The sequence below is a fragment of the Mesocricetus auratus genome, unplaced genomic scaffold (assembly GCF_017639785.1).
Source record: "Mesocricetus auratus isolate SY011 unplaced genomic scaffold, BCM_Maur_2.0 Super-Scaffold_100004, whole genome shotgun sequence".
Lineage (NCBI taxonomy): Eukaryota > Metazoa > Chordata > Mammalia > Rodentia > Cricetidae > Mesocricetus > Mesocricetus auratus.
The window spans coordinates 21,735,546-21,761,299 of record NW_024429189.1 but is presented as its reverse complement, the minus strand read 5'-3'; the positions used below and the strand labels follow the sequence as shown (position 1 = coordinate 21,761,299).

General features: G+C 40.2%; 1 protein-coding gene across 2 annotated transcripts; it reads left to right on the top strand.

The window, feature by feature from the left end:
- The first annotated feature begins 84 nt into the window (after positions 1 to 84).
- Arl5a (ADP ribosylation factor like GTPase 5A) lies at positions 85 to 25,754 on the top strand. Of its 2 annotated transcripts, none has more exons than XM_005068957.3 (6): positions 85 to 329; positions 8,753 to 8,813; positions 9,245 to 9,392; positions 10,876 to 10,959; positions 18,353 to 18,504; positions 21,374 to 25,754. In XM_005068957.3, exons 1-6 carry the CDS (start codon positions 284 to 286, stop codon positions 21,420 to 21,422), a joined length of 540 nt encoding a protein of 179 aa, XP_005069014.2. In that variant the 5' UTR covers positions 85 to 283; the 3' UTR covers positions 21,423 to 25,754. The 2 variants fall into 2 exon arrangements, with proteins under 2 accessions (XP_005069014.2, XP_040601278.1); XM_040745344.1 differs by lacking the exon at positions 85 to 329 and adding an exon at positions 594 to 665.

Sequence of the window (25,754 nt, the reverse complement as noted above, 5' to 3'; positions counted from 1 at the left end):
GCCCCGCCCCGCCCAGCCCCAGCGGCTACTAGAGAAGAGCTGGGGGAGGACGGTGGCCCGCGAGGCTCGAGCAGACAACGCGGCGGCGATGTCCGCGAGCCAGGCGAGCGCCGCGGCGGTAGCGGCGGGGCCTCGCGCGTGGCTGGGCGGCCTGGGCTGCGGCCTCCCCGCGGGTCCCTGGGAGCGGGCGCGCGGCCGACACGGCAGCAGTGGCGGAGGCCCCGGCGCGTCCTTCTGCCCCGCAGCCTGAGCCCGGGCGGCTGGAGGGCTCCGCTGCCCGAGGATGGGAATTCTCTTCACCCGGATCTGGAGGCTGTTCAATCACCAGGGTGAGCCTGGGCCGGGCGGGATGGTCCCGGCGGGTCGCCTTTGTCTCCGGGGAGCCGGGGAGGTTCCCCTCCCGCCGCACACCCATTGCTCCGATTTGATCGCGAGCGTAAAAGGCGTCCTGCCCGACACCGGGGGGGGGGGGGCTCAGCGCACCACCTGGCCTGCCTCCATCCCCGTCGCCTGCCGCCGGCAGTTGGGTTTGGGCCGTACGGAGTAAAGCCGGGCTTCTTCTAGGGTGAAGGCTGGGGGCCCTGGCCCTGGCCCTGGCGGCGCCCGCCACCGAGCCCCACGGGTTGCAGAATGCGGAAAACTGGAACTCGTGCTCGGCTAGTCCGGTTCGCTTGGGCGGCTCGCTTTGGGGGAGCGGGGGGGACCCACGCCGGAGAATGGTGATGGGTGGCTCTCTGCCTTGTTTGTTTCTGTGATAAAGGTCAAGCCTAAGGTCGTTTTCCTTCTTGGGTTATTAGAGGGTTTGCTTGTTTGGTTGATTGGTTTGGGGATTTTGTTTTGTGGGGTTTTTTGTTTTTGTTTTTGTTTTTGTTTTTGTTTTTGTTTTTGGCCCTAGCTAAAGTGGTTAACTGAAAGCTTTTAAAAACACACCTCGGCAAACATTCGTTAGCATTAGGTAACTAGCAGGCTACTGTTTTAAGTTCGCCTAAACTCAAGACATTGCCACGGAATGCATAGGAGTTTATTTTTTTAAAAAATGGCAAAACGTGTGTGTGAAACTGGAGAGAATACAGTGCTAACAGAGCTGGACAGTTACTAAAATGAAATGTAGTGCTTTTTTAAAAAAGAAACTCTAGTTGCAATTCATGCCTTCTTGACAACGAACTGTTTTTCTCTTGTATAAGCTGGTGGCGTTGTTGCACCCCACTTTTTCCAGTTAAAACTTAATGAACGGTGGTGTCTACTATTTAGACCTGCCTGCTGCTCCTCCAGGATACAGCTGGCTTTATGGGAAGAGAGCGCACTGGGCCTTGTAATCCCCAGTGGATTTTGCTTTTTTAATAATAGTTTTAAAAATGATAGCTTAGATAACGGTACTAAATGAAGTGGAAGTTGATAAAGGTGATATTCCCATCAACAGTCTGGTCAGCAGAGTGTGTGTATGTGTGTGGGGGGGGCGGCGTGTTGGAGTTTCTTCACAATTCTGTGGGTCTATAGACACCTAGAACAGGGGGAATTTGTGGGCTACAGTTTTTGAAAATGTAATCTCTAGTTGAAGTACTGAAAGCTACATTGTTGTAAAACTGGTGATGTCTATGTGGGTAATATTATCTAGTCCTTTCCTCTATAATGTTGAATTTCATGAAGCCCGAGTTTCAGTTCTGCTATGAAGGTTAAAAAAACTTTGTGCATTAAAGGGTCTCTGGTATTGTATTCACTTTCTTCTTTGAGTCAACGACAAAATTGTTTCTGTTAAAAAAAAAAAGAAACTCAGCTAGTTGCAAATAACAGGAATGCATTGGTAGCATTACAAGTCGTATAATCTGCATTTTGTGGTACTATTTGCCTGAATTTATTTGTTGTTTGAAAATTAGTAGGAGAATTAATAGAGTTAAGTATCTAGAAAATTACTAGTCAATATATTGAAGCTGTGAAGAAATGATTTGTTAAATGGTGTGTTCACTGCTCAGTCACAGATACTAGTTGGTATTTTGGACGTGTGTTAAATGGGACACATAAGGTAGGTGTGTCTTCCATGCCTTATTTTACAGAAGACTCGGGACGCATCTATATTCTTTTCACAGACTCTCCTGAAAAGAGGCTTTGGGTAATTGCAGAGTTTGCTATGTTGATGAACTCAGAGACAGCTCAGTTAAAGCCATGGTAGTGAGCTGCCTATCCCTCAACCTATAAAACAGGTTATATGTAGGTGATACACAAATTCAGTAGAGCTCAAACTTTATTCTAGATGTTGTAATTTATTTACATCATTAGGAAAGTATCTGAAGCTGGGGGTGTAGCTCAGCCTGCCTACTTCACCATCTCCAAATGAGAGATTAGAGGATGGGGGGGGGGGCGGGGAGGGCCATTGTAGCACTCAGGATTCCAAACTAGGAGGATCAAAAGTTTAAGGTTATCCTAGGCTACATAGTGAATTCAAGGCCATCCTGAGCTACATGAGCTTCCGTCTCAAAAAAAAAAAAAAAAAGAAGTTTCAGCAGTCCCTGTAAGTAGTCACTTCCCTGGAAAAGAGGAAGCAGGCTTCTAGCAGACAGTTGGCAAGGACACAACAAAGAAATTGGCTGCCTATGGTCTTTTAAGAAGAGGCTCACGTCTTTTCTTTTTTCTCCCTGTAGACTCAGTTGTTGTGTTGTGACTCTTTAGATGTAGGCTTGCCATTAATAACTCTGTGTCTAGAAGTGGTGTGTTAAATACTTGAGGTCATCACTTACCTAGGTCAGGGTTTCTCAAACCTGTGACTCTTTCACGGGGGTCACTTAAGACATCAGAAAACACGGTTATTTACATTATGATTCATAAGAGTAACAAAATTACAGTTGTGAAGTAGCAACGAAAAAAATTTTATGTTAGGGGCCACCACAGCATGTGGAACTATCAAAGCATTAGGAAGGTTGAGAACCACGGCTCCTGGTGGTGGGAATAAGGCAGGGAATAAAATAGACAAATCCCCATGCCTTTATGAAGCATTTATTGTAGTCTAGGGCAGCAGAAAAGAAACTCCACCTGTCTCTACAAATAAATTAGCAGCTGATATATAAGGGACTTTTGCAGTACCAGGTTCTAGGTGTTTCACCAGGGTTGGTTAGTCTGTCTCTGTTGTGATACTCCTCCTAACAAATACACATTCGATCTGAAAACCTGGGCTTCTAGAAAAGGGTTTCTAGTGCCGGCGTGTTCTCACCATCTCCACATGCGTGCGTTCGTGCACATGCACACACACACACCCTTTATAAAGATGATGGTGGACGAAAACCTTTCTGACATGGGGCTGTGGAGTTTCCCTGTTAACATCCTTGTGTTGTCCTACTTATTGGTTGTTGGGAAGGGAATCAAGTTATGAATGAGTGCTGGCAAAGCTGCTCACTGCCTAGATCTGGTGTTTTCAAGGGAGTTCAAACATGTAGTCGAGTACAGAAGGAAAGTGACTAACCTAGGAGTGTCTGTCCCTCATCAGGATGCTGCCTTTTAGCTCTGGTGCACTCTGTCTGCATTCTGTCTGTCAGTTGTTCAGAGTGAAGCTTACTGGAGGGACACTGAAGGAGGAAGTGCTTGTTCTCAGTGACAGTGTGCTCTTTGGACAAGCCAATTGTAGCGCAGGCACCTTTACCCTTAGTACCTGGCTCTTATATGGCATAGTGATTAGTTTTATCTGCTTACCAGTCTGTTGTTTAATCGGTCTAGATATTTTCTTTGTAAAACTCCCAACTTCAGTTTACTATGTGATTTCTGTCTCCTAGATTTTGTATGTCTAATTGTTTCTTGCCCCCTCCCCCAGCAATTTCTTAGTAGTAAGTCTATGCTCCCAAAGCTTCCTCACTGTTCTGTGAATAGTAAGCTTATTTTCAGCTTTTAAAAATAAAACTTGATGCTTGTAAGTCCCCCAAATTGAATTTTTAGTCTAAAAGAGCTTGATAGACAGTGCTTTGCTTACCCTTGCTGTCTTCCAAGCTGATTTCTTTGTTCACTGAGAGATAGATATTTCATTACCGGCATGCTTTCTTCAGTGTCTGTGCTTGCTGAGGGAACAGGAATGGATGTGGCAAATGGAGCTTCTGCTTGAGCTGGTGTGTCCCAGCTTTTGCTGTTGGGACACAACTTGTCATCTACACAGTGGTAGTCAGAGGATGAAGTTATAGACAATACGTGGCTGCCTGGGTGTGTCAAAGAAAGGACCCATGGACAACAAGAACTGTTTTTATGACAAAACAGTATTGATTGGTAAGGTAAAGAAGCTCAGATCAAACTCAGAATCCCAGCAGACAGTAATAGTGTGGTGGTGTTTGGGCTTTCCTGAGTGCAGGAATATTGTGAGAATAGCCTTCTAAATGAAAAGTCAGACAAAGCAGCAATTGCAATGACTCACAAGTGTCAAAGAGTTGGGATGGCCAAAGTCAGATTGACACTTGTCCTCAGTAACATTCCTTGTAGTGTGCTCTATTGTAGTTCTGTGCTTCCACGGTGTCTTAGGATCTCTGGATCTCTTGAATCACACTGTACTACAGGGTTCCAGCACTTGCTGGCTACAGACTTACGTTCTCTATAGAATGCTGTGTCTGGTAATGAGGGTTGGAGTGGTGAAACAGCTTAAAGGTGTGAGGGAGTTATTTAGTATAGAATGTGTATGGATGACCTAATCCTGTATCATATCAGGGGTAAGCTAGTTTGTGACTATTGCATCGCCACCTTTAGCCTCTTACATAACTCTGTCTTAATGTTACAATTCTCATCATGACTCATACAGTGTATCCTTGATTTAGGAAACTACCAAAATGGTCATTGATACTTTATTATAATCACATTCCTCTCTAAAGTTGGAAGAGAATTCAGCTTGGGGCTGTGAGGCCGCATGAGGGGGTGATCCACTGGATTACATATTCCTCTCTGGGTTGCATTTTTGCCTTGGTATGTTGGTTTGGGGTTTCGTTTTTATAGCGTATGGCTCCTTGGGGGAATTCTTTAAGTTTTGCACTTGTGTGATTTGAGTTTCTTCTCTTTTGAAATGTCATAACAGCCCTCAGTGTTACGTTCGTCTTGTTGATGTTTTAGAAATTGCCTTTGGGGTTTGTATTTATGTATTTGGTTGTGATGTAGGACTTGGGTAACTTTGTAAAGCTAGTCAGAAGAGCACTGTCTTCCGCAGTAGAGAATGGTGCTAGCAAAACTAAATAGAAAGTTGGAGAGGAGGTATGTTGAGCACCTGTCTAGATTTTAGTAGCCAGCCAAGAAAGGAATTAGGAGATTTGGATTAGGACATGCCGCCTTTGTCACACTCATCCCTTTTCACCTTGTTCCCAATGATGTAACTCCATTCTCACTTTATCTGCAGGGGACATAGAAAGCCTCTGACTTTGCGTATTTCCATCACCTTCTTACCTTTCCTGCTCTGCCTTCACCGAATCCTGACTTTTGCCTGTTAGGACATCCATCATTCCCTATCTTGTAGACTACAAAATGATGGTTCTCTTTGCCAGCTAAATGCAATGTCTGGCTGATTGTTTTTTCCGTCTTGGATAGTCTTACCTGTTAAAAGCTTCCCACCATGCCTCCTGATCTGGGTTCTCACACGCATCACCCACCATATGCTCCCAACCCTCTGGTTTCTTTATTTCTAGGTACTCCATCCTTTGTTTTGTTTGTATCCTGAGAAAAGGAAGTTCTTGTGGTCTGAGCCTCATCTGCCCTCTGCCTTGCCTTCGCATCTGCTACTGCATGGTGGTTCTGTTCAGCATGCTTGCTTCACTTGTCCTGTTGAGCATGTGGGCCCCCTTGCCCCCCAAAAATAGCTTTCTTAGGTAATTTTTTTTATGTAGATAATCCTTTCTAGGAGCTAAGAAAAGCCATGGTTTTATAATCAGGACCTAAGTTCTTGAGGGCATAGCTAAAGATCACAAAGCAAAATAGAAACAAAGAACCACAACTCCTGTGCAAACCGGATGAGGGGTTCTAACATGAAAGCTACTGTTTTAGGAAACCAGATAGTTTTCCTGCCAGTGTCTCCTCCTATTCAATGTATCTTTTAAGGTTCAATTTAGAATTTCATTAGAGACAAGTTTTTTTTTTTTAATGATTCTTTATTACACAAGGGTTATACTCATTTGACAGCAAGCTGGCATTCGTTTCAACTCCCTTTTCCCTGATGACCAAGGTGATACCAAGGAGACTCTCTTTAAAACTCAGATGCATCTTTGGAGGTTAAAGGATTTATCACCATTGGGAATGTATAACTCAGTAGCTCAGGCTCTGGAAGGAAGGATGACGGAAAAGCAGCAGCTTTTGAAAAGAGTGCGTGTGTGCGTGCGTGCGTGCCCATAACCGCCTTGGGTGATTAAGGGCTGTGCAGAAATAGATAATGTGCTAATCATCTGTGGGCACTTTGTTTGCATACACATGTGTGCTAAGTCATGCTTTATAGTTATGTACCATGGATTCCTGTCAAGCTCTGTATCTGACTTGTCAAGTTCGTTTGAAACATTCGTCTTTATTGTACTTGCTGGTGTTCTTCTGGGTCATTCATTTTTGTGTGTTGCTTTGTCTGTTCTGGGATGGGATTTTGTATTACTTTTGGACTGGTCCTATTTATTTTGGAATGTTTTAAAGACATTATTTCTTTCATTGATGATTATAAATGTACTGGAAATCTGTGTAAATTTTGTCCTGTAGTTAATCGTGGGGGTAGTACAAAATGTATTCCTTGACTTTAGGACTTAAGCTGATATTATAGAAAGGCTCTAATTAATTTGTTTTAAAACTGCGTCTCACTCTGCAACCTTTGGCCTGAGGATGCTATATAAACTATGCTAGCCTGGAACTCACCTGCCTGTGCTTCTGGAGTTCTGTGATTAGAGAGGTGTACCACCACATCCAGTCCAGAAGGCTCTAATTTAAAACCAGTATTCAACTGGGGAATTTCCTTTTTGTTTGAATACCTTTATAGGTGCTTGTGTTAACAGAACTCAAGAAAGCATACATCATCAAATGTGGATTGCTTACACTTACAAGGGGAAAAGTAAAATTAGAAAGGCAGTCTGTACTAGTTAGAAACTTACCTGGAAGAAAGGCACCCCGGCTGCTGAACTGCATCACCTGGTTCTGGTACAGACATGGCCCCACTGGGAAGCAGCATTCATGGCCATGGTACCAGTAATATTTACTTGGTTGGAATCCCATGCTTCTCAAGAGTTTTCTGGTTTTAAATCAGCCATAAAATATGATTTTTCCCAGAGGAGATTGGTCATTGTCGATTTAGTATAAACACTAAAAATAAAGTAAAATATGTATTTTTAAAAATCTAAAGTGTACAAGTCTTGGAGACAGTTGTTAGGTTGGTTGTGTGTGGTTCCCGAGTGTTGGGTCAGGGTGAGGGAGCCTGTACTTGTCAGCCAGTTGGGTTTGTTTTGGTTTTTGAGGTGGCATCTTACTGTATTGCCTGGTCCAGCCTAGAACTTGTGATCTTCCTGTTAGTCTGTCAAGTAGCTCGGACCACAGCTGTGTGCCATTATTCCTGGCTTGTTGAGTTTGTTTGAAACATTTGTCTTTAGTGCTTGCTGGTGTGTTGCTTTCTGTGAGTTTGTGTACTCTGGGATTGCATTTGTGGACTCAGGAGACATAAATTCACTCTGTACTGTCAGTTGGTGTAGCCTGGTGACTTTCCCATGCATGGCATGATAAGTATATATGTATGTATGTATGTATGTACATATGTATGTTGACCCTTCACCTTCAAAAAGTGTCAATCACTTTTGTATGTGAGCCTGTGCCTTCACCATAGTCATCTCTGAGTATGAAATGTGATAGGCCCTAGGGTCTTCAAAAGGATGCTGAAAAACCATATGAGAGGAGGGTTATCATGTTACTTAAGGACCCTCATGGTACTTAGCTACCTGTGGTTGACTTGTTAAACTGGATTGAATTAAATTTTTCTATTACTCGATTTTGTAACTTTTATATAACATGAGCACCTCTGGGGTAAATGGTAATGCTGTGAAATTTCTCAGTAGTAAAGATCTCTTTATGAATATTAATTTAGTGCTTATTAAATACCTGTCTTGTGCCAGGAAGAATTATAGTAACCAGGAATGTAAATATTGTATTCTGTATATTTGAAGGGTACATGATTTAAGTTTAGATTTGTGCACATACAAATTATGATAAATGTTTTGCTGTAACCCTGGTAGAAAAAAAATAGAAACCCAAACCATACAAAATTAAAAAAGAATTAAAGAGAACTAGAAAGAAAAGAAAAGAATGTAGGAGTAAGTCCCTACCGCTGTGGCTGGCAGCCTCAGAGTTGTTTGCCAGAACGGTGCTACTCGTTATCGTTGAGTTACCCATGGAAAGGATTCTTCTTTTTCTCCTTCTTTTTCACACTCCCCAGGAACTTACCCAAGGGATGCCAGAACTTTCACAGATCGAGCTTCAGTGATAGTGACTTACGGCTTTTGTAATTGCTGTGATTACATTTGGGGATACTTTGCTGAGCCTAGACTTCCTTGGGCCTAGGAAGATAGTGCTTCCGACTGCTGGAGAGACTGGAAGGGTGAGAGGTTTCTGTAGAGTGAGGAGAGGCAGAGAAAGTAAGCCTAACCATGCTTCATGCTTGCCGGGATATTCTTTGGATTCTCAGAAGGTTTGAAAGTGCTATGTGCTGACTTATACCACAGAAACAAAGAAAAGTAAAGTAGGGGAGTCTGTGTGAGTCTGTCTTAAGTCACTATTGGTTTGTTTATTTCAGAGCACAAAGTTATCATTGTTGGGCTGGATAATGCAGGGAAAACTACCATCCTTTACCAGTTGTGAGTATTAACTGCTGAAAAGTTTTACTTTTGTTGTATCTAGTTACTCTTTCTGCTTTGTGATATTTGATCAATGAAAAGTTATATGGCTCCAAGCAGACTAACCATAAGTCAGGAGCAAGATTTAAACAACTTTTTGTGGTGAGCTAAAGATTTACATGACACCTAGCATGATCATTGTTTTGCATTGAGCTTCTTGCTTTTAGGAAACAGGAAAATATTTGTTTATACAGTTTTCCAAAATAATCTGTAATATTCTTAAGCCATTATTTTGAGCTCTGTTTATATCCTTAGCTGACTCATTGTATGAGCTCATAGAAAAAGGTCACTTGGGTATGAAATAGAAAGAGGAGTTATGCTGACTTGTCCCTTAATGTCATCCTGAAATGAGCAAGCTTCCTCACTGACTTTGTCAACTTTTCCCCTCCTAGTTCCATGAATGAAGTTGTACACACATCCCCTACAATAGGAAGCAATGTGGAAGAGATCGTGGTTAATAATACACGTTTCCTGATGTGGGATATTGGTGGTCAAGAGTCCCTCCGTTCTTCCTGGAACACTTACTATACTAACACTGAGGTAACGTTCTTACCACTGACGCTTACATGAGCACTCTGGGTACTTGAAAAGCACTTGCATCTGAATCATTGCAGTCCTTTAAAAATAGGACAGCATTTTGACTTAGTGTAAACAGAGTCTTCTGTGCTTGACCAGTCATCTTCCATTCCTCGGTCCATTGGTCAGATTGTGTTTGATCTAGTAGCTGCTTTTGTAATGACCTGCATCTCATGATTTCAGATGGCATTTCTCATTTGCATTTTATACATGGCTAAGTGGGAGAAATTGTAGCCAAGTGAAGGGCTCTTCTGTGGTTTGAGTCCTAGCCAGGTTTTGCTGTGTATTTTCTTTTATGCAGTGCAGTTGCACTTGAAATACTTTGATTATAAAGCATTTTAGACATAGTCATATGGTTTTTGTTTACATTATGTTCTAAGAGAAAATTTCAAAACTTATATTCATCATGTACACCTATAAACTGACAGGTTGCACCAGTGGTTTTTGTGGTATGGATTATAAGGCCTTAAAAATATTCTACACATATGTAAAGATGATACTTAAGTCACTAATGATGCTACCAAGTGTTGCTCTCATGGCCTGGCTCCAGCACTCCATTTAGCATTTCACTGTATGTTTGGAGGAAATGTATGTATGACTTATAAAGGTGTATGTAGTGCCCACATATATATATATATATATTGCTCCAGGTATTAAATTGTGTAAGCCTTGAGAAAGGTTTATTAGAATACCATCTGATAGAATAAGCATCACAACAATAAAGTCTTCTGCCAGAAAGCTATCAAATGAAATCTTACAGTTGGTGAAAATTGAAGAACAAAAAGGCTGAGAACCACAATGGTTTATTTGGAAATTACTACCAAGTTCTGAAAAATAAAGAGTGTGTTCTATTAACAGGCAGCGTGAGCGTTTTAAGTGCGGTGCTGGGGCTTTTGCTCTTGCCTTGTGTGCTCTTGGAGTTGGGAGTACAATGGGGTCCAATCCGTAAGAACCATAGTCTTGTCTGTCTGTTCAGTATGACAATGTCTTGGACATAAGGGAGCTCTTGTCTTTAGATGCCAATTGATACTTTCAATTTGTTCATTTCAAGTTTCAAAAGATAGTAGGAATACTTTACTAGAAGCAAGTTAAATTTAGGACTTTAAGTGCTTGGGTTTTGTTTGTTTTTTTAAAATTGAACTATAGTGTAAATACAGGGATAGGCCCTTTACTATCCATGTAATAATTTGGAAAAGAAAAAAGTGTTCTATTTTGGTTAGTATCGTATTCTTTTCTTTTGCTTTACTTAAAAATGAATAAATGTATTTGAGTTAGAAATGAGTCAGATCTCCAGGCTTTAATAAAGTGAAAATGATAAACATCCCTCGTTCTCTTACAATATAGAAAATTTTAATGTCTTGATATTAGTATCGTGTATAAGTACAAAATAAGTACCTTGGATTTTCGGCTACTCAAAGTCACTAATGATTTCTTGTGATTATTTTAGTTTGTAATAGTTGTTGTGGACAGCACAGACAGAGAACGGATCTCTGTAACCAGAGAAGAGCTCTACAAAATGCTAGCCCACGAGGTAAGTATGCTTGTGGCAGCAAGCGGGGATGGGCATTGCTCTTTGTAGTTTCTCACAAGGAGAAGTATTTATCTGTTGGTCACGCCTGCTTGTCATTCTTGTTTTGTGATTGTGATACTTCTGAAGTGTCTGGAAGGAGGAGAATCAGTGTGCAGACAATCCTAGATTAATATTTAGCTTTGATAAATCTGATTTAGAGGTTTCACTGAGCAAAAAAAATATTCTACAAGTAGCTTTTGTTTACATTTTGGACGTATTATTCATACAGTGAATTATCATTTGACAGGTACATCACAAATACCTGGATATGTAACAGTTCTTGAGTGTTCTCTGTTATCAAACTAATATTTAAACTTAGTTGCTTAGGTTTTTTTTTAAATCTTGTTCCTTTCACCCAATGAAATTATTTGACTACCTTATAATTATGCTAAGTCCTTCAAAATTCTACTAGTCACATGGTCAAAATTTAAATAAGTGAGGGCTGTGGATATAGCTCACGGGTGGAGTGCTGGCATACATGAGGTCCAGGCCTGCACTCACAGAGAGTTCATTTGCCTCTGCCTCTGGATTAAAGGTGTCGACCACCACACACAGCCGGAGGCTTTGAGTCTCTGCAGTACACTCCCTATTGCAAGCACAGAATTTCCTTTCATAACCTATTGAGGCTGACAGCAGTAGTAAGGCACAGCACATTCTTTTAAGGAAACAATAGCAGTGGCCACCCTTCTTGGGCTTGTGACCTTCCATGCATGGGCTGTTTTCTGACTTAGAGCATTAGTGAGTTTTCTCCTGTAAAGTGAGCCTTAAATACAGTTGAAAATTAGTAGGTTATACTCACAACAGTTGTGCCACTATTACACTAGTAGGCACACATTTTCCTTGAGATCCATCCATAGCCAACCAAGATTGCTGGTGACAGTTCTTCTCCGAACAGCCCACAAGGTACCTTCCAGTACTGTGAAAGCAGTCAGTCATCTGGAATGGGATCCATTAACAACTTCTTTTGTCTCCATATCCTGTAATAACCAAAGACTCTTACTAGTTTTGCCCTGCAACTTAGAGCAGTGGCAATGCACCTTTATAGTTTGTGAAGCCTGAGGGTCTCCCTGGCTGACAACTCATTAAGAGGTAGTCCACCTTGGGTATTGGGATTTTTGTCCAACAATCTAATGGCTCCTGAAGTACCTTTCCCACTTATACACTATCTTAGTTTTTGTTTGGGGGGCTTGGGGGGTTTGGGGTTTTTTGTTTGTTTGTTTTTGTTTTTTCTGTTCCTATAATAAAACTGCTCTGATAAAAGCAGCTTACAAGAGAATAGGTTTGTTTTCACTTAACAGTTCCAGAAGGATAGTCAGTCACGGTGGAGAAGGCATAACCCTAACCCTAACCATAACTGGTCACATGATACCCACGTTCAAGAAGTAGAGTGGACTGTGTTATACAACTTCAAGGCCTACCCCTGGTAACTTAGTTCCTCCAGAAAGTCTCTTTTCCCGAAAGTTCTGTCAGCTTCCCAAACAGCATCACTCGTTGGGAACCAAGTGGGGGGCATTTCACATTCAAACCATAGCACACAGAGTACCTTTTTAAAAACTGTAGTCTTTACTGCTCTGAGTGCTTTTGCATATCTATACAAATGCTCACGTCATGTAATAAAATCTTTTTACAAAAAGGGTAGGCAGAATCTCTGAAAAAACATCATAGTAAATGCCAGTTGATCTTGGATTCCTGAAGAGGTACTAAAAAGTTGCAATGCAGCACAACTTAAAAAGATCTCATCACATCTTTCAGTTTCCTTGTCAAAAGAGCAATGTTTAGAACAGCATAGATGTGAGACATTGTCCTTTAGTCCACCATAATCCAGAAACAGTTACCATCAACCATCCTACTTCCTTGTCTGTGTTATTGTTGCCACTCAAGGCTGCTCCATGTTTCTTTAACACTGGCAGTCTTAACAGGACTGGCTTGCACTTCTCAGCTTGGTTCAGGATCAAGTGGGGAGCAGAGTGCTTTTGTCAGAGTATTTTTATTACACTTGCCTACTATGTCTGGCACTGTAGTCGGTGTCTTGATTCTGACATGCTCTAGGCTGTCTTTGTGCCATTGCTTTTATATCAGCCAAACACACCTGCTGAAAAGACTATGCTGGGCAGTCTCCACTCCTGGTGTGCTTTTACATGTATACACTATAATTGCCCACACCAAGGCACACTTTAAATCTTCTGTAAACTGCTACTGCAGCTTCTTAAGCCTTTTAGAAATGTAACAGTATAACATTTGGCTTTCTGTTGTTTTTCTGGGAATTACAGTTTAACAGAAGTTTTAATCACATGTCCTGGAATAGCTTGGGCAGACCACCTTTGACCTTCTCTCATTCCCTCTTGATTGCTTTACCATTTACAAACCTGGTCTACATGCCAGTCTTCATTTAGATTCACTGAAGCCTGACTAACCTCATAAAGATCATGTTCCACTATAGGGTTTATCAATGATAGGATACCAACTATTGTACCAAAATTCACATGATGAATTTATTGACTTACAGGAGTATTGGTAAGGGATTATTTAAAGGAACATGGCTGACACAAAGGCAGTATTACCTAAAAGCCCACAGTATGCTGGTTGATTTGTTCATAAAAGCAGCATCCCTGGAGCTCCTTACAATTTGCAAGAGCTTTGATGATCCAGAGTCTCTTTTCCCCAGTAGTCATTACTGGCATACAACCTTGGGAAAGAAACCTGTGTGGGTGCGTGCGTGCGTGCGTGCGTGTGTGTGTGTGTGTGTGTGTGTGTGTGTGTGTGTGTGTGTGTGTATTGTAAGTTTCAGGAGCTTTCTGATGTGTGAGTTGCTTACTTCCAGATTTTTAAGGTGTCTCCTTCCAGGATACAATGTTCTAGTTGGGAGGAAATTGTTATACAACAGATGTATAGAGTATATCTTTTCTTTTATTTCTTTTTGAGTTTTGCTTTACAGATTTTTTTTATGTTTCAGGTAGACTTTTAAGAGTTTAGGAAACCTGATAAAAAGTGTTTTTTGTAAATTATGAATACATATTTTGCTATTAGTGGTTGTGGTGGTTTGGATGAAAATGGCCCCATAGGCTCAGAGGGAGTGGCACTATTAAGAGGTATGGCCTTTTGAAGTACTTGTGGCCTTGTTGGAAGAAGTGTGTCACTGGGGGTGGGCTTTGAGGTTTCAAATGCTCAAACCAGTGTCACTTGCTATTCCTACTGCCTGAGGATTTATATATAGAACTGAAAGCTACTTCTCCAGCACCATGTCTGAGTGCCGCCATGCTTCCCATCATCGTGACAGTGGATTAAACCTTTGAACTGTAAGTTAGCCTCAGTGAAAGGTTTTCCTTTATAAGAGTTGCTGTGGTCATGGTGTCTCTTCACAGCAATAAATACCCTAACAGAGATAGTGACCATGGCTTCCAATGTGTACTCTTTCCTATTTGGGGCTCAAATTCTGGCATTTGTGTCAGACCTTTTGGGGTTTAAAAAATACATCTTGTGGGGCTAGAGAGATGGCTTAGCAGTTAAGAGCACTGACTACTATTCCAGAGGACCTGGGTTCAATTCCCAGCACCCACATGGCAGCTCACAACTGTCTGTAACTCCATAAAAGAGGCTTACTTCTTTCCAATTGTATAAAAAGAGACAAAACATTCTTCAATTTATTTCAGAGTGGAGTTTTATGGAGACTTAGAAGGGGAAAATATATGCTGTCTCTTGAATATTTATGTTTACCTTTAGCAGGAAGCCTCTGTTTGATGGCTCATAAATTGGCTGATATATGGCAGGCTCAGTGTTTGAAACAGAGTGAAAGTCTTTGAACCTTCCTGCCTGGGAACACTAACCTGGCCACTTCCCCCTCCTTGTCTGTTATACTGTATGATGTTACTAACCAGTTTTTTAAAGAGCCAGGATCTGAGTGTAACAACTATTCTTGAATGGCTTTTGTTTATAGGAACACATATTCTTATTTAGACTCATTGCTAGGAGAAAAACAGTACAAGGCTGACTAGAACCTGAAAGGAGACTGAGTAGAGAGGCAGGGGAAGTGTTAAAGATGGTACCAGGAACCACAGGAGGCTGATTGGTGGCCGGAGCAGAGTCAGCAGGAGAGAGCTCTGGCGAGGACAGGTGAGGAAAGTAGGAAAACACGTGAATGGAGTTAGCTGGGTGTTTCATAGCTGCTACAACACAGCCTTTTTGTTGTCGCTTTTCACAACCCGGTTTCTCTGTGTAGTCCTGGCTGTCCTGGAACTCCTTTTGTAAATTAGGCTGGCCTTGAACTCAGAGATCAACCTACCTCCGCCTTAGAGATCCATCGACCTATACCTCCCAAATTCTGGGACTAAAAGCATGTGAAAATGACTCTTCAGTGCATTCCAAAACATGAAGCTATAAAAAGTTTTTAAAAGTTTCTCAAGGCTTCATCTTATAAGACTTAATAAACTTTGAATATAACTAATTTTAAAATAGTTTCAGACACCAAACCCTTCTTTAGAATGACTGAAATTCTATAAGTTGTTTTCACAAATGAAGTTTTGTGAAACAAATTGACAGTATTGGTATATGACACGGGAGTAGATGTTTGCATTTGCTGCTGTTTGCTTGACTAAATAGACATGTTAGATACTTTTCTTTTCCTGTGTGGACCATTGGACCCAGGGCCTCACATCTGCCTAGCAAATATTCTGCCACTGAGGCATCCCTAGTCTTTAAAAGCCATGTTTGTTTTTATCTTAAGTCTCATTAAACTATTCAGGCTGGCCTTGAATATCAGTCAGCATGCCTCAGCCCCCCAGATAGTTGTGAGATCATGGGCCTGCATCATCAGGTCTGGATCTTTCACATTCTTAAGATCACGTGTGTCTTTTGTACAGCAGGGGACATTTAAATTCAGTTGAGAGCAAAAGGTTACCATTGTTTACCCTAAAGTTTGATAACTTACAAATACAATTTAATGAATATACTTTCTGTTATTGTCATAATATTATGTTTGGTCTTGAGGTTATACAATAAAAAGTAAAGATTCTCTCTCCATCCTTCTTGGTATTTAAAAGGGTAAAATACCTGTTTTATGACTGTTGTGATCATTTTAAATAATGAAGAACTCCATTGATGCCAGTCTGAGATACATGAGAGTTTCCTAAAGTGTGGGTTTTGAGATCTAGAAAAGAGACTACAGTTTTAGTTTAGAGACCCCTTCTATTTCTTTCTTTTTATAGTTGTGCTTGTGTGGTATGCATGCCTGTGGGTGTGGGTGTGGGTTGGTGTTCACATGCTGTGCAGGTCTGATGTTGATATTGGCTGTCTTACATTCATCTCCATCTTTATAGAGGCAATCACTAGCTGAACTTGGAGCTCTATATTTGGGCATGCCTGGCCATGCAGCTTTCTCTGGGGAATCCTCTGCTCCACCTCCCCCACACACACTTTTCCTGAGTTCTGGAGTTCTGAACTCTGCTCCTCATGCTTGCTAGCACAGTAGGGACTTTCCCTGCAGAGATATCTCTCAAGTACAAGACCTTTAATAACTTAATTTTTTAGTTCTAGCTTAGGGGCTTCTCTAAATTTTATTACTAAAAATGATGGGTTTAAATTACTGTAAAATGGTACAGAATATGTTTCCTAACTTGAGCCAATACTTAAAACAGAATTTTGTGTTTTGAGCATGTCATCGTTAGCAGACCTGGCCTATATAAAAGAGTTCAACATACACCAGAAAGAGATATCAAAACCTCTACATGATAGGATAGAAATTAAATTAAATCCCACAGAAAGTCAGTCTTCTCATTAACTCAGCCACATACCACCTATCAATAATAGTCCATTTTCATTTAGGATAAGATTTTTTTAAAACTTGTATCTTTAATAGTACTATGTATGTTCAGTTTTCATTTTTTTTTCTTTTTAGATCTTTGGAACAAACTATGTCTGAAGCTGATTAAATATGCAGTCTTAATACTGTTAACCAGTGTTCTTATCTATTTTTAACATAATCCAGCAACTCCATCCTACAGAGGGCACTGTAACTAAGTCATTCTTGATTGTGCATAAAGCACTCAGCACATCCACACACACACACACTCCTCTCTCTCCCCCGTCCCCCTCTCTCCCCCGTCCCCCTCTCTCCCCCGTCCCCCTCTCTCCCCCGTCCCCCTCTCTCCCCCGTCCCCCTCTCTCCCCCGTCCCCCTCTCTCCCCCGTCCCCCTCTCTCCCCCGCCCCCTCTCTCTCTCTCTCTCTCTCTCTCTCTCTCTCTCTCTCTCTCTCTCTCTCTCTCTCTCTCTCTCTCTCACACAGTGTTTCCAAACTGAGAATGTATCCCTACATGATAAATTGATTGGTTGGTTGGTTGATTGATTGATTGCTGCCTGATTATGTATTCAGAAGATACCAGCTGTACACACTGTTGCAAACTTGTAGTGTAGTCATTTTCTGAGGAGTTTAATTCTCTTTTGGAATCATGGTTGTGAAGGATTTGCCTTAGGAATTGGAAGAAAAGGAATGAGACATACAGATAAACAGTTGGAGTAATGTTGAGATAAGGCTATCCCAAATTGTCCAGAGAGTCAATAGCTTGCTACTTGGAGTGTTTAAGATGTAAGTGGTGGTACACACTTGTAATTCTAGCACTCTAAAGTTCAAGAAAGGAAGATAATAAGTTAAAAATAAGTTGGAAATGCATAGCAAGACCACAAAAATAAAAAGAACTTACATGTATTAGAGTATATAGTGAATATTGTTAATAAAGCAGAAAATGTAATGTGAAAAGGTAAAGGGGGCAGAGTTTTGGTACAGTAGTAAAGGAAGACTATTAGTAACCTTTAAAGTATATCATGTAAGACCAAACATTCGGTTCTGGGAATCTTGCAGATAGTTCAGGTGGTACAATCTTTGCTGCTCAAGCATGTGAATCTGACTTTGGTCCCCAGCACACATGGAAAAAGAGCAGGCCCAGCAGTCCATACCTGCAGCTCCATTGCTGGGCAGATGAACGCAGGATCACTGTGCTCACTGGCCAGTACAAGCAAATCAGTGAGAAGTCTGTTTCCAAAACTGAGCCATTCAACACTTACATCTTGCTCCACATGTATCTGCACAGTGAGTAAACTACACCCACACAAACAAGCACACAAACACACAGACACGCAACTGAGAAGTCTGTAAGCCCAAACAAGGATTTGTGTATTTCTGTCAGTCTGTGAGATGTGAGATTATATTGTGTAGAATGTTAAAATTCTAGACTGGTAGGTGTGCCTGTGACAATAAAAAGAAATTTAATTAAAAAAAAAAAGATAGTCCAGATTACTAAAATTATGGAAAATAACCAGCTAAGCTGAAAATGTACTAGCCTTTAAATTTTATTTGCCCTTACAGGACCTAAGAAAAGCTGGATTGCTGATTTTTGCTAATAAGCAAGATGTTAAAGGATGCATGACAGTAGCAGAAATCTCCCAGTTTTTGAAGCTAACTTCTATAAAAGACCACCAGTGGCATATCCAAGCGTGCTGCGCTCTTACTGGCGAGGGGTAAGATGTCTTCTCATAAGTACTATTAGTTTGGCTCAGAAACATGCATGTCTTCATCAACTTAAAAAAATATGTAAGGGAGTCAATGTCTAACCAGGGACTTTGGATGGTTGTGTGATAAGATATGCAACACAGATGTACATACATGAACTAACATGTATGCATGTAGATTCTATAGTTGCGATAGCTGCGTGAACAGGTTAAGAGTACCACGGAGCACTGGAGAAGCCACAAAATGATTTTTTTACTTTTAAAAAGATGTCATGTGTGTAGGTGTGTTGCCTGTGTCTGCACCACATAAATACTGTGCCCAGGGAGCCCAGAAGTCAGTGTTGGATCTCGTGGGATTGGAGTTTAGACAATTGTGAGACATCGTTTGGGTGCTGGAAAGTGAACCTGGGTCCTCTGCAACAGCAGCCAGTGCTATTTGCTGGTGAGCCATCTCTCCAGCCCTCAGAAAATACTTTGGATAATGAACCTGGGACTGACTTGAGAGCATGTCCTCCCTGGAGTGCTTTTCATGCAGTATCTTTCTTAGTCCTCACACAGCTCTATGGATGAATCCACATTTTATGCACAATGAAGAAAGACTAAAAGAGGATTTATATGTAAAACTAGCAGATACCCACCATGGCCAGCAGTGTTGTCAAAAGGAAATTGTGCTGTCAGAAACTGCTGGAGACTGACAGTGTAGCTTGTTAGCAGAGTGCTAATCTATATGCTTCAGACCATAAGGGGATTGGGACATGAGAGTCCTAGTTTCTGGAATCAAGGGTATTGGAAGACATGTGATATGCCTAGGGTTGTGCCCAGAGCTGAAGTATTAAGAAGGAAGTAGGGTGAGCTGTGTAAATGTGTGGTCAAGGTCCAGGAAGATGGAAAAAGTACTGATGAATTTAACAGTGAGTGAGTGAACTCAGCCTATGTATTGGGAAAGTGGGCAGGAGAAGACAGTGATAATTTAAAGAGGAAGTAGATTTTAGGATAGCAGCTTTTAAAAAACTGTTTTCTGTGTGTGTGCCTGAGTGTGTGTATGCATACCATGTCCATGCAGGACCCTCTAGAGGTCAGAAGAAAGCATTGGATCCCCTGGAATCGGTGTTACAGGCAGTTGTAAGTCATCATCTGGGTGCTGGAAACCAATCTGGGTCCTCCTAAGAGCAGTGAAAAGCTCTGAACGGCTGAGTCACCTCTTCAGCCCAACTGGAAATTCTGAGTGTGGTCAGAAAAGAAGGAAAAGAGGAAATAGAGGAAGTTGGATATAGGGTGAAAAGCCTAAAGAGTAGTTTTTTTTTTTTTTTGCTACTTTTCAAAGGTCTGCAGAGCTGTATCTATTCAAAAGCAGCAGAAGGAAACATGATAGAAAAAGAAGTCTTGAGTGTGGGGATGCTGCTCTTGATAAATTCAGCAGGGGCAGAAACCTAGAGTACCAACAGATGAATCAGATAAAGTGACAGGATTTCTTTCCCTCTGAAACCTTGATGAAGGGTCAGTGAATATGAAGCATTCCAATCAAATTACCATGAAATAGACCAAAATAGTGGTTTTCATTTGGGTACCATTTGATTCAGTTGGTGGAAGATCGTGGCCTATGGAGCAATGGCCTTGCTTGAGCCCAGTTCTGTCATTTGCTAACCTTGCTAGGATTTCTTGTATACCATGGGAAAGATTGCAATCTGACTGTTGGGAAGATTAAAATGCCTGTTAAGTACTTAATGCATTCTGAAGTTTTTCTAGTTAACTGCTGTTCATTTCCCACTTTGAAGTCATTTATTGTTTTGTACTGTTTTCTGTCAGTTTAAAAAAGTAGGAGTCTAAATATGGAGAAAAGTAGCCACTCCCAAAAACCATCTGTTTGTGTGTTCTTTTTTATTTTTACATTCATACTTGATAAAAAAAAAATCTGAGTTTAAAGAAAAATTCAAGTAGGAGCTGGAGAGATGGCTCAGTGATTAAGAGAGCATGCTGCTCTTGCAGAGGACCAGGGTTCTGTTCCCATCATCCATGTCAGATGGCTGTCTGTAACTCCAGCTCCAAGAGATGTGACACACATGTTTGCATACATCCACATAAGTAATAAAAAGAGAATCTTTAAAGAAAAGATACTGTAGCAGACTTTTATATCTACAGTACTCATCATAGATAATAATATGACAGTCTTGGAGCTTATTGTAGAATCAGTAATGACTGTTTTCCTTTGGTTAGGCATTTGTCGCAATGACAATCCCTTTCTATATTTTGAATTAGTTCAGTTACTTATTGGTCAATACACAGTAATTGAACTAATTCAAAGTATTTTACATACAGTTGCATATGTATACTTTGTGTTAAGAATGTTGTTGTATGTTTAGTATATCCCATTACTTTCACTTCATTTGTGTCGTGAACAATTTTGTATGTCAAGCATTTTTTGAAAGGAAAGGTTTTACCAATATATATGAGTGTTTAAATGTGTTGGTTTTTGCTGATTCTAGACATTGAAATTTCACTCTTTCCTATTAAAAATTCTTCATTGAATAGTCTTATACAAAAATCTGCTTACCTCTTGATTTTTATTTTGGAATACATTGCACTATTGCACTCTGCTTGTTTTTTTTCTAACACACACACACACACACACACACCCCTACTACCTACCTGTTTCATTCCATGGGCAATGATCATGTGAGTTCCCTGAACATGTTAGGCACTGTTCTACACTGTTCTAAGCATTAAGGTAAAAATGAACCTAAAGCCTTCGTGGCCTAGTGTGTCTGAGTCCACAGCCCCTGAATTGACCACTGTCACAGTTTTCATTCTTCAGGTTAGTAGCTTTATACCTGTAGCTTTAGTTCATAGTGTAATCACATGAGTTTTGTTGTCTTCACAGGTTATGTCAAGGACTTGAGTGGATGATGTCACGGTTGAAGATCAGATGATCTCTACTGACCTCTTCCTACGGACTCTATCAATAAAGTGCTGACTTTACCTGAAAGCTGCAAAAACGGTTCACATATATTTATAATAAACTGATTTGAGAGTTTTTCTATAAGAAGATAAAATAAGACCACTTATTTGAAAACAAAGGTGAAATGTCACCACCCAGTTTGCTCTCTCATTCCTTCCAAAGTGCGTTGAAGCTGTGGCTGACACTTTCCCCTGATGAGTCCTCTCACGATTCGGTATAGCTGTGGCAAGCATGAAGGAAGAGGAAGACATTTGAACTGGAGAGCTTTATTGTCAGAGTGACTTTCCCACCCCACCCCAGGTTGAATGCTCCTTTCTCATTACATTGAATCAAATACAAATCAGCACAGATACTGTTTCCAGTTTTTAAAAATGTAATATTATGGAAAGTATTTTGCTTAAAGTTGAATATGTATTGTGTATATACCTCAAGTTCAGGTTAATGGCTTTGATTTGTATTCTAAAGAAAAGCAAATAACACAAATAATAATCTTAGTTATTACCCTAGTATCATTCAGAACCAACATTGGTGTTAAGTGTCATTTCTGTGGTTCCCCCTCTGTTCTCTGTGTTGTCCTAACAAGCCAACCCTGACCCAGAATTGTTGAGCTGCTCCTTAAAAACAAAGCAAGAAAAAGTGTGACGCTGTATAGCAGTTACTCAGTTATAGAGATGGAAAAATAATGCAAGTGAGTAGAGTGTCTGCTAGACTCCTGGCCAGGTGTGACTGGGCAGAATTACACGGTAAACAATTATCAGACTTCCTGTTCTGTTGATTCTTACTCCAACTCAGCTACTAATCAGTCAGTCATAAATTGTGATTAAAACTACCAGGTAATTTTTAATTGAAAACCATGGTGTGAAATATATCTATCCAAAGGTAACATTCTATAAATAGCAGTATTTAATTTTTAGCTGCAGCCTTTTTCAGCATTAAATTATATGACAAACAGCTGAAATGAATTTGACAGTAAACATAAGGCACAGTTCCAATTAACATCGATGATTTCTCAATTTGCAGGTTTGTTTCTGTAGGTTTTCTTACATGTTCTTCTGCATAAATAAAATGCCTTGTTTCATGGGTAGGAAATCCAAATACTCTGAATGCTTTCAAGAATTTGATTGAAAATTTGACATGTTCCGTTATTTGTAATAGAAGAAATTTGACCCCAAACACCTTTATATTTGTTCATTTTTTTAATTTATCTAAAAGTTTAAGGTATTTCTGTCAAAACAAAAACAAAATTATCTTTGTTTTAACATATTCTTGGTGACTCTGTATGCCTTTTGTGCCCTGGAAATTTGAAGGTTAGTCAAAACTGTCAAGATTTAGGATATTGAAGAGAAAAAAAAAGATGTAAGAGATAGAAGTCCACATTATAAGCCTTGATGAAACTTTGAAAAATCAGTAAAATCGGCAACACTTGATGTCTAAAGCCATCAGGTGCAGATGAGCGTTAGCAGGGTGTTTTGTGTTTCAGATATGCTCTGAAGCTCCTAGCTCACTCTCAGCATTTAATGTTTCCTCTTAGAAAATCAGCCCTCGATCACTGGGCCTTGTAATGCTAAGTTCTGGCCATACATAGTTCTCATACTTTTTCAAATCACAATGAGAATTTTCCGATTGTATATTTAAAAATCCCTTTAAAGACTCAAATCTACTGTCTAGTTTTCTCAGAGAAAAAGAGCCTGCAATGCAGCCCCACCCACCTCTCCTGCGCCCAGACCTACAGCTTTTCAACTTTGTGTTTTTTAATTTGAATAATCATGTGCATAGTTGCTTGGATCACTGTTACATCAGTTAAACACATACCAGCACATTATGGTGTTGCCAAGGTATTAGCTAGAATTTATTCTTAATTGGATGTTTAAAGCATTAACTCCATTGTTAAGGTTGGCATAGTATGGTCAGTTACTGATGTCATAAGAAAGCATGAAACTTTACCACTTTTACAAAATATAAAGTTTTTGGTTTTTTTAAATCCTTTCACGCTAAGCATCAAAAAACAATATGATACCTGTGTACTTGTACATAAAACCAAAATTATGACCTAGTAAAAAGATTTAATATATGAAAATACCAAAACTGTCAAACAGTATTAGGCCTAGATATGGCAGAGTGCCCCTTGATGTCACGCTGGCAGTTTACATGCCATGGGGCAGAACTCAGCTAATCCTTGGTTTCAGATGTTAATATGCGACTTCTGGGTATAAACAAGCATCTCATTTAACCTCACTGTGCTCAGCTCTGAAAAGAACAAAGATTTATACCTCTGTACGTGTGTCCTGTTTTGATACTAATTTTGAAAGTTGTTTAACTTCTCTTGATATCTTGGTAAAAGTAGCCATAAGATAAATCATTTGAATATATTTGATTTTGTCATAACATTTATAAAATGTATGTTTCCCATTATATTGAGAGTTTTATTTTAAAAATTCAGTTTCCTTTATATTTCTAGCACACCTTGGCCATCATAGTAGATACAGAGAAGGCAAGTGGGCTGGGCAGTGGGGAATGAGAATTCCTTTTCTTGTGACATTTTGCCTTAAGAATAAAAAGGTGCATTAGCACTGCTGGTTGGTATTTTGAATGCAGGTGGTGAACCTAGTCTTACATAGTGTGGCATGACATAGAAGGAATAAGGGTTTGTTTCCTGGCCTTGAAGAAGTGCCTCGTTAGGTAGTCACAGGAAGTGGGGGAGCTTGAGGACAGGCAAGAGGTCCCTAAGGTGTCTTTTCCTTTTGTCTGAGTGTATAGTATTAGGATGCCCAGAAGAGGGATGGTGTTGGTCCTCTCTTACAGGCACTTTATATTTCTTGCTGTAAGTACAGCAATCACATACAGTACAGACAACCTCAAAAATCTGTTTATATTAGTGTAAATAGAAAAATCATAGACAGCTGTCTAGTTTCCTCTGCAGGCATTTTTGGGAATGCATCTATAGTCTGTTCTACTTTGTCAATAGGGGATTACAGCACATCCTAGATCATATGTGAACTTTGGGATTTTCTAATTGCCCTTGGTATCCTGGTACCATTCTCATTTTCAAGGCACAGTAGAGGGTTTGACTGCTTCCATAGCTCAGCTTGCCCTTGCTGTTTTGGATGTTTGCTCACCACCAATGAAGGTTGCTCTTTTTCATCTAAAGCTATTCTAAACTTTGCCCCTAACCATTATTCTCAGACCCCAAGGTTTTCAGAAACCACTTTGATTCTGTCTCTCCACCCACTTGACTCACTGCTCTGGACCTCTGCACCAGAGACCTCTCACCAGAGATTCTGAGTCTTATCAGGAGATTAGATTCAGATTGTGGTTTATAGATACCAGTAGAAGAATCCTGTTATATACTGTTCTTAGCACCTTAATCCTACTTACTATTCTTACGCTGACAACTAGATTCAGCAAGACAAAACTACATAGACTATTTCAGGTCCTTGAGCTACATGAGTTAGGACCAAAGGCCATTGTTACATTCACATTTTCCTCATATAAACAAGAATAGTGATGTTCTGGAGAATACCATTTCATCCAGCATTAAGATGGAAAAGGATGACAAAACAAAACTGTATACAGCTGCACTTGAAGACAGCCTAAAATGATTTCCCACATTCCATTTTTTCATGTTTGCTTAAGTAGAAAAGATGAGCATTAAATGTCTAAAGGAATTTGTAATTTGAGACTTAGTATTACAAAGTAAGCTTATTGAAACAAGCTTTAAAAGACCTCAAAATAAGCAATATGTGGTGGTGTAAGTGTAATTCCAGCATTAAGGACGAGAGACAGGAGAATTGCTGGAAGTACAAGGTCAACCTGGGCTAAATAGTATCAGTCACTAAGACTGCCTAGCAAAAGACTGTTAAAAAGAAAGGAAGAAAATCAGCCAGCAATCAACCACCATGTGTTTCTGTAGAATTAAGGATGCTACTTAAAATAAAACTTGTGTGCCATGTCCCTCAAGGCAGGTGCAGTTGATTAAGACCGTGATAGTGGAGTAAGGGAAAGAGCAAGATTTAGTACTTTGGATGCTTAAGAAGTGAGTACTTGTATTTAACCTTAAAATTGTTTGAAAATGGGAAGAAATGTAACAGGATACAATTGGGCTAATTATGCAATATTTATCTTTTTCAATTCTCTAACTCTGTACTGTTCCTAAAATGGAAGAATGAGTCTTTTGGCGTTGCCTGCTCAATGTGCGGATCTTTGGTAGTAAACATTTCTCATAGTGTGTACTTAAGAAGTGCCTGACATTGATTTGTGTTGATTTCTAAGTCCATGAAATAAATGATACGTGTTTTCTATGGTA

Coding starts and splice junctions, on each gene's coding strand:
- Arl5a (XM_005068957.3), top strand. CDS start 284: ATGGGAATTCTCTTCACCCGGATCTGGAGGCTGTTCAATCACCAGG. Junction 8,814..9,244: donor ACTACCATCCTTTACCAGTT/GTGAGTATTAAC, acceptor TTCCCCTCCTAG/TTCCATGAATGAAGTTGTAC. Junction 9,393..10,875: donor CTTACTATACTAACACTGAG/GTAACGTTCTTA, acceptor TGATTATTTTAG/TTTGTAATAGTTGTTGTGGA.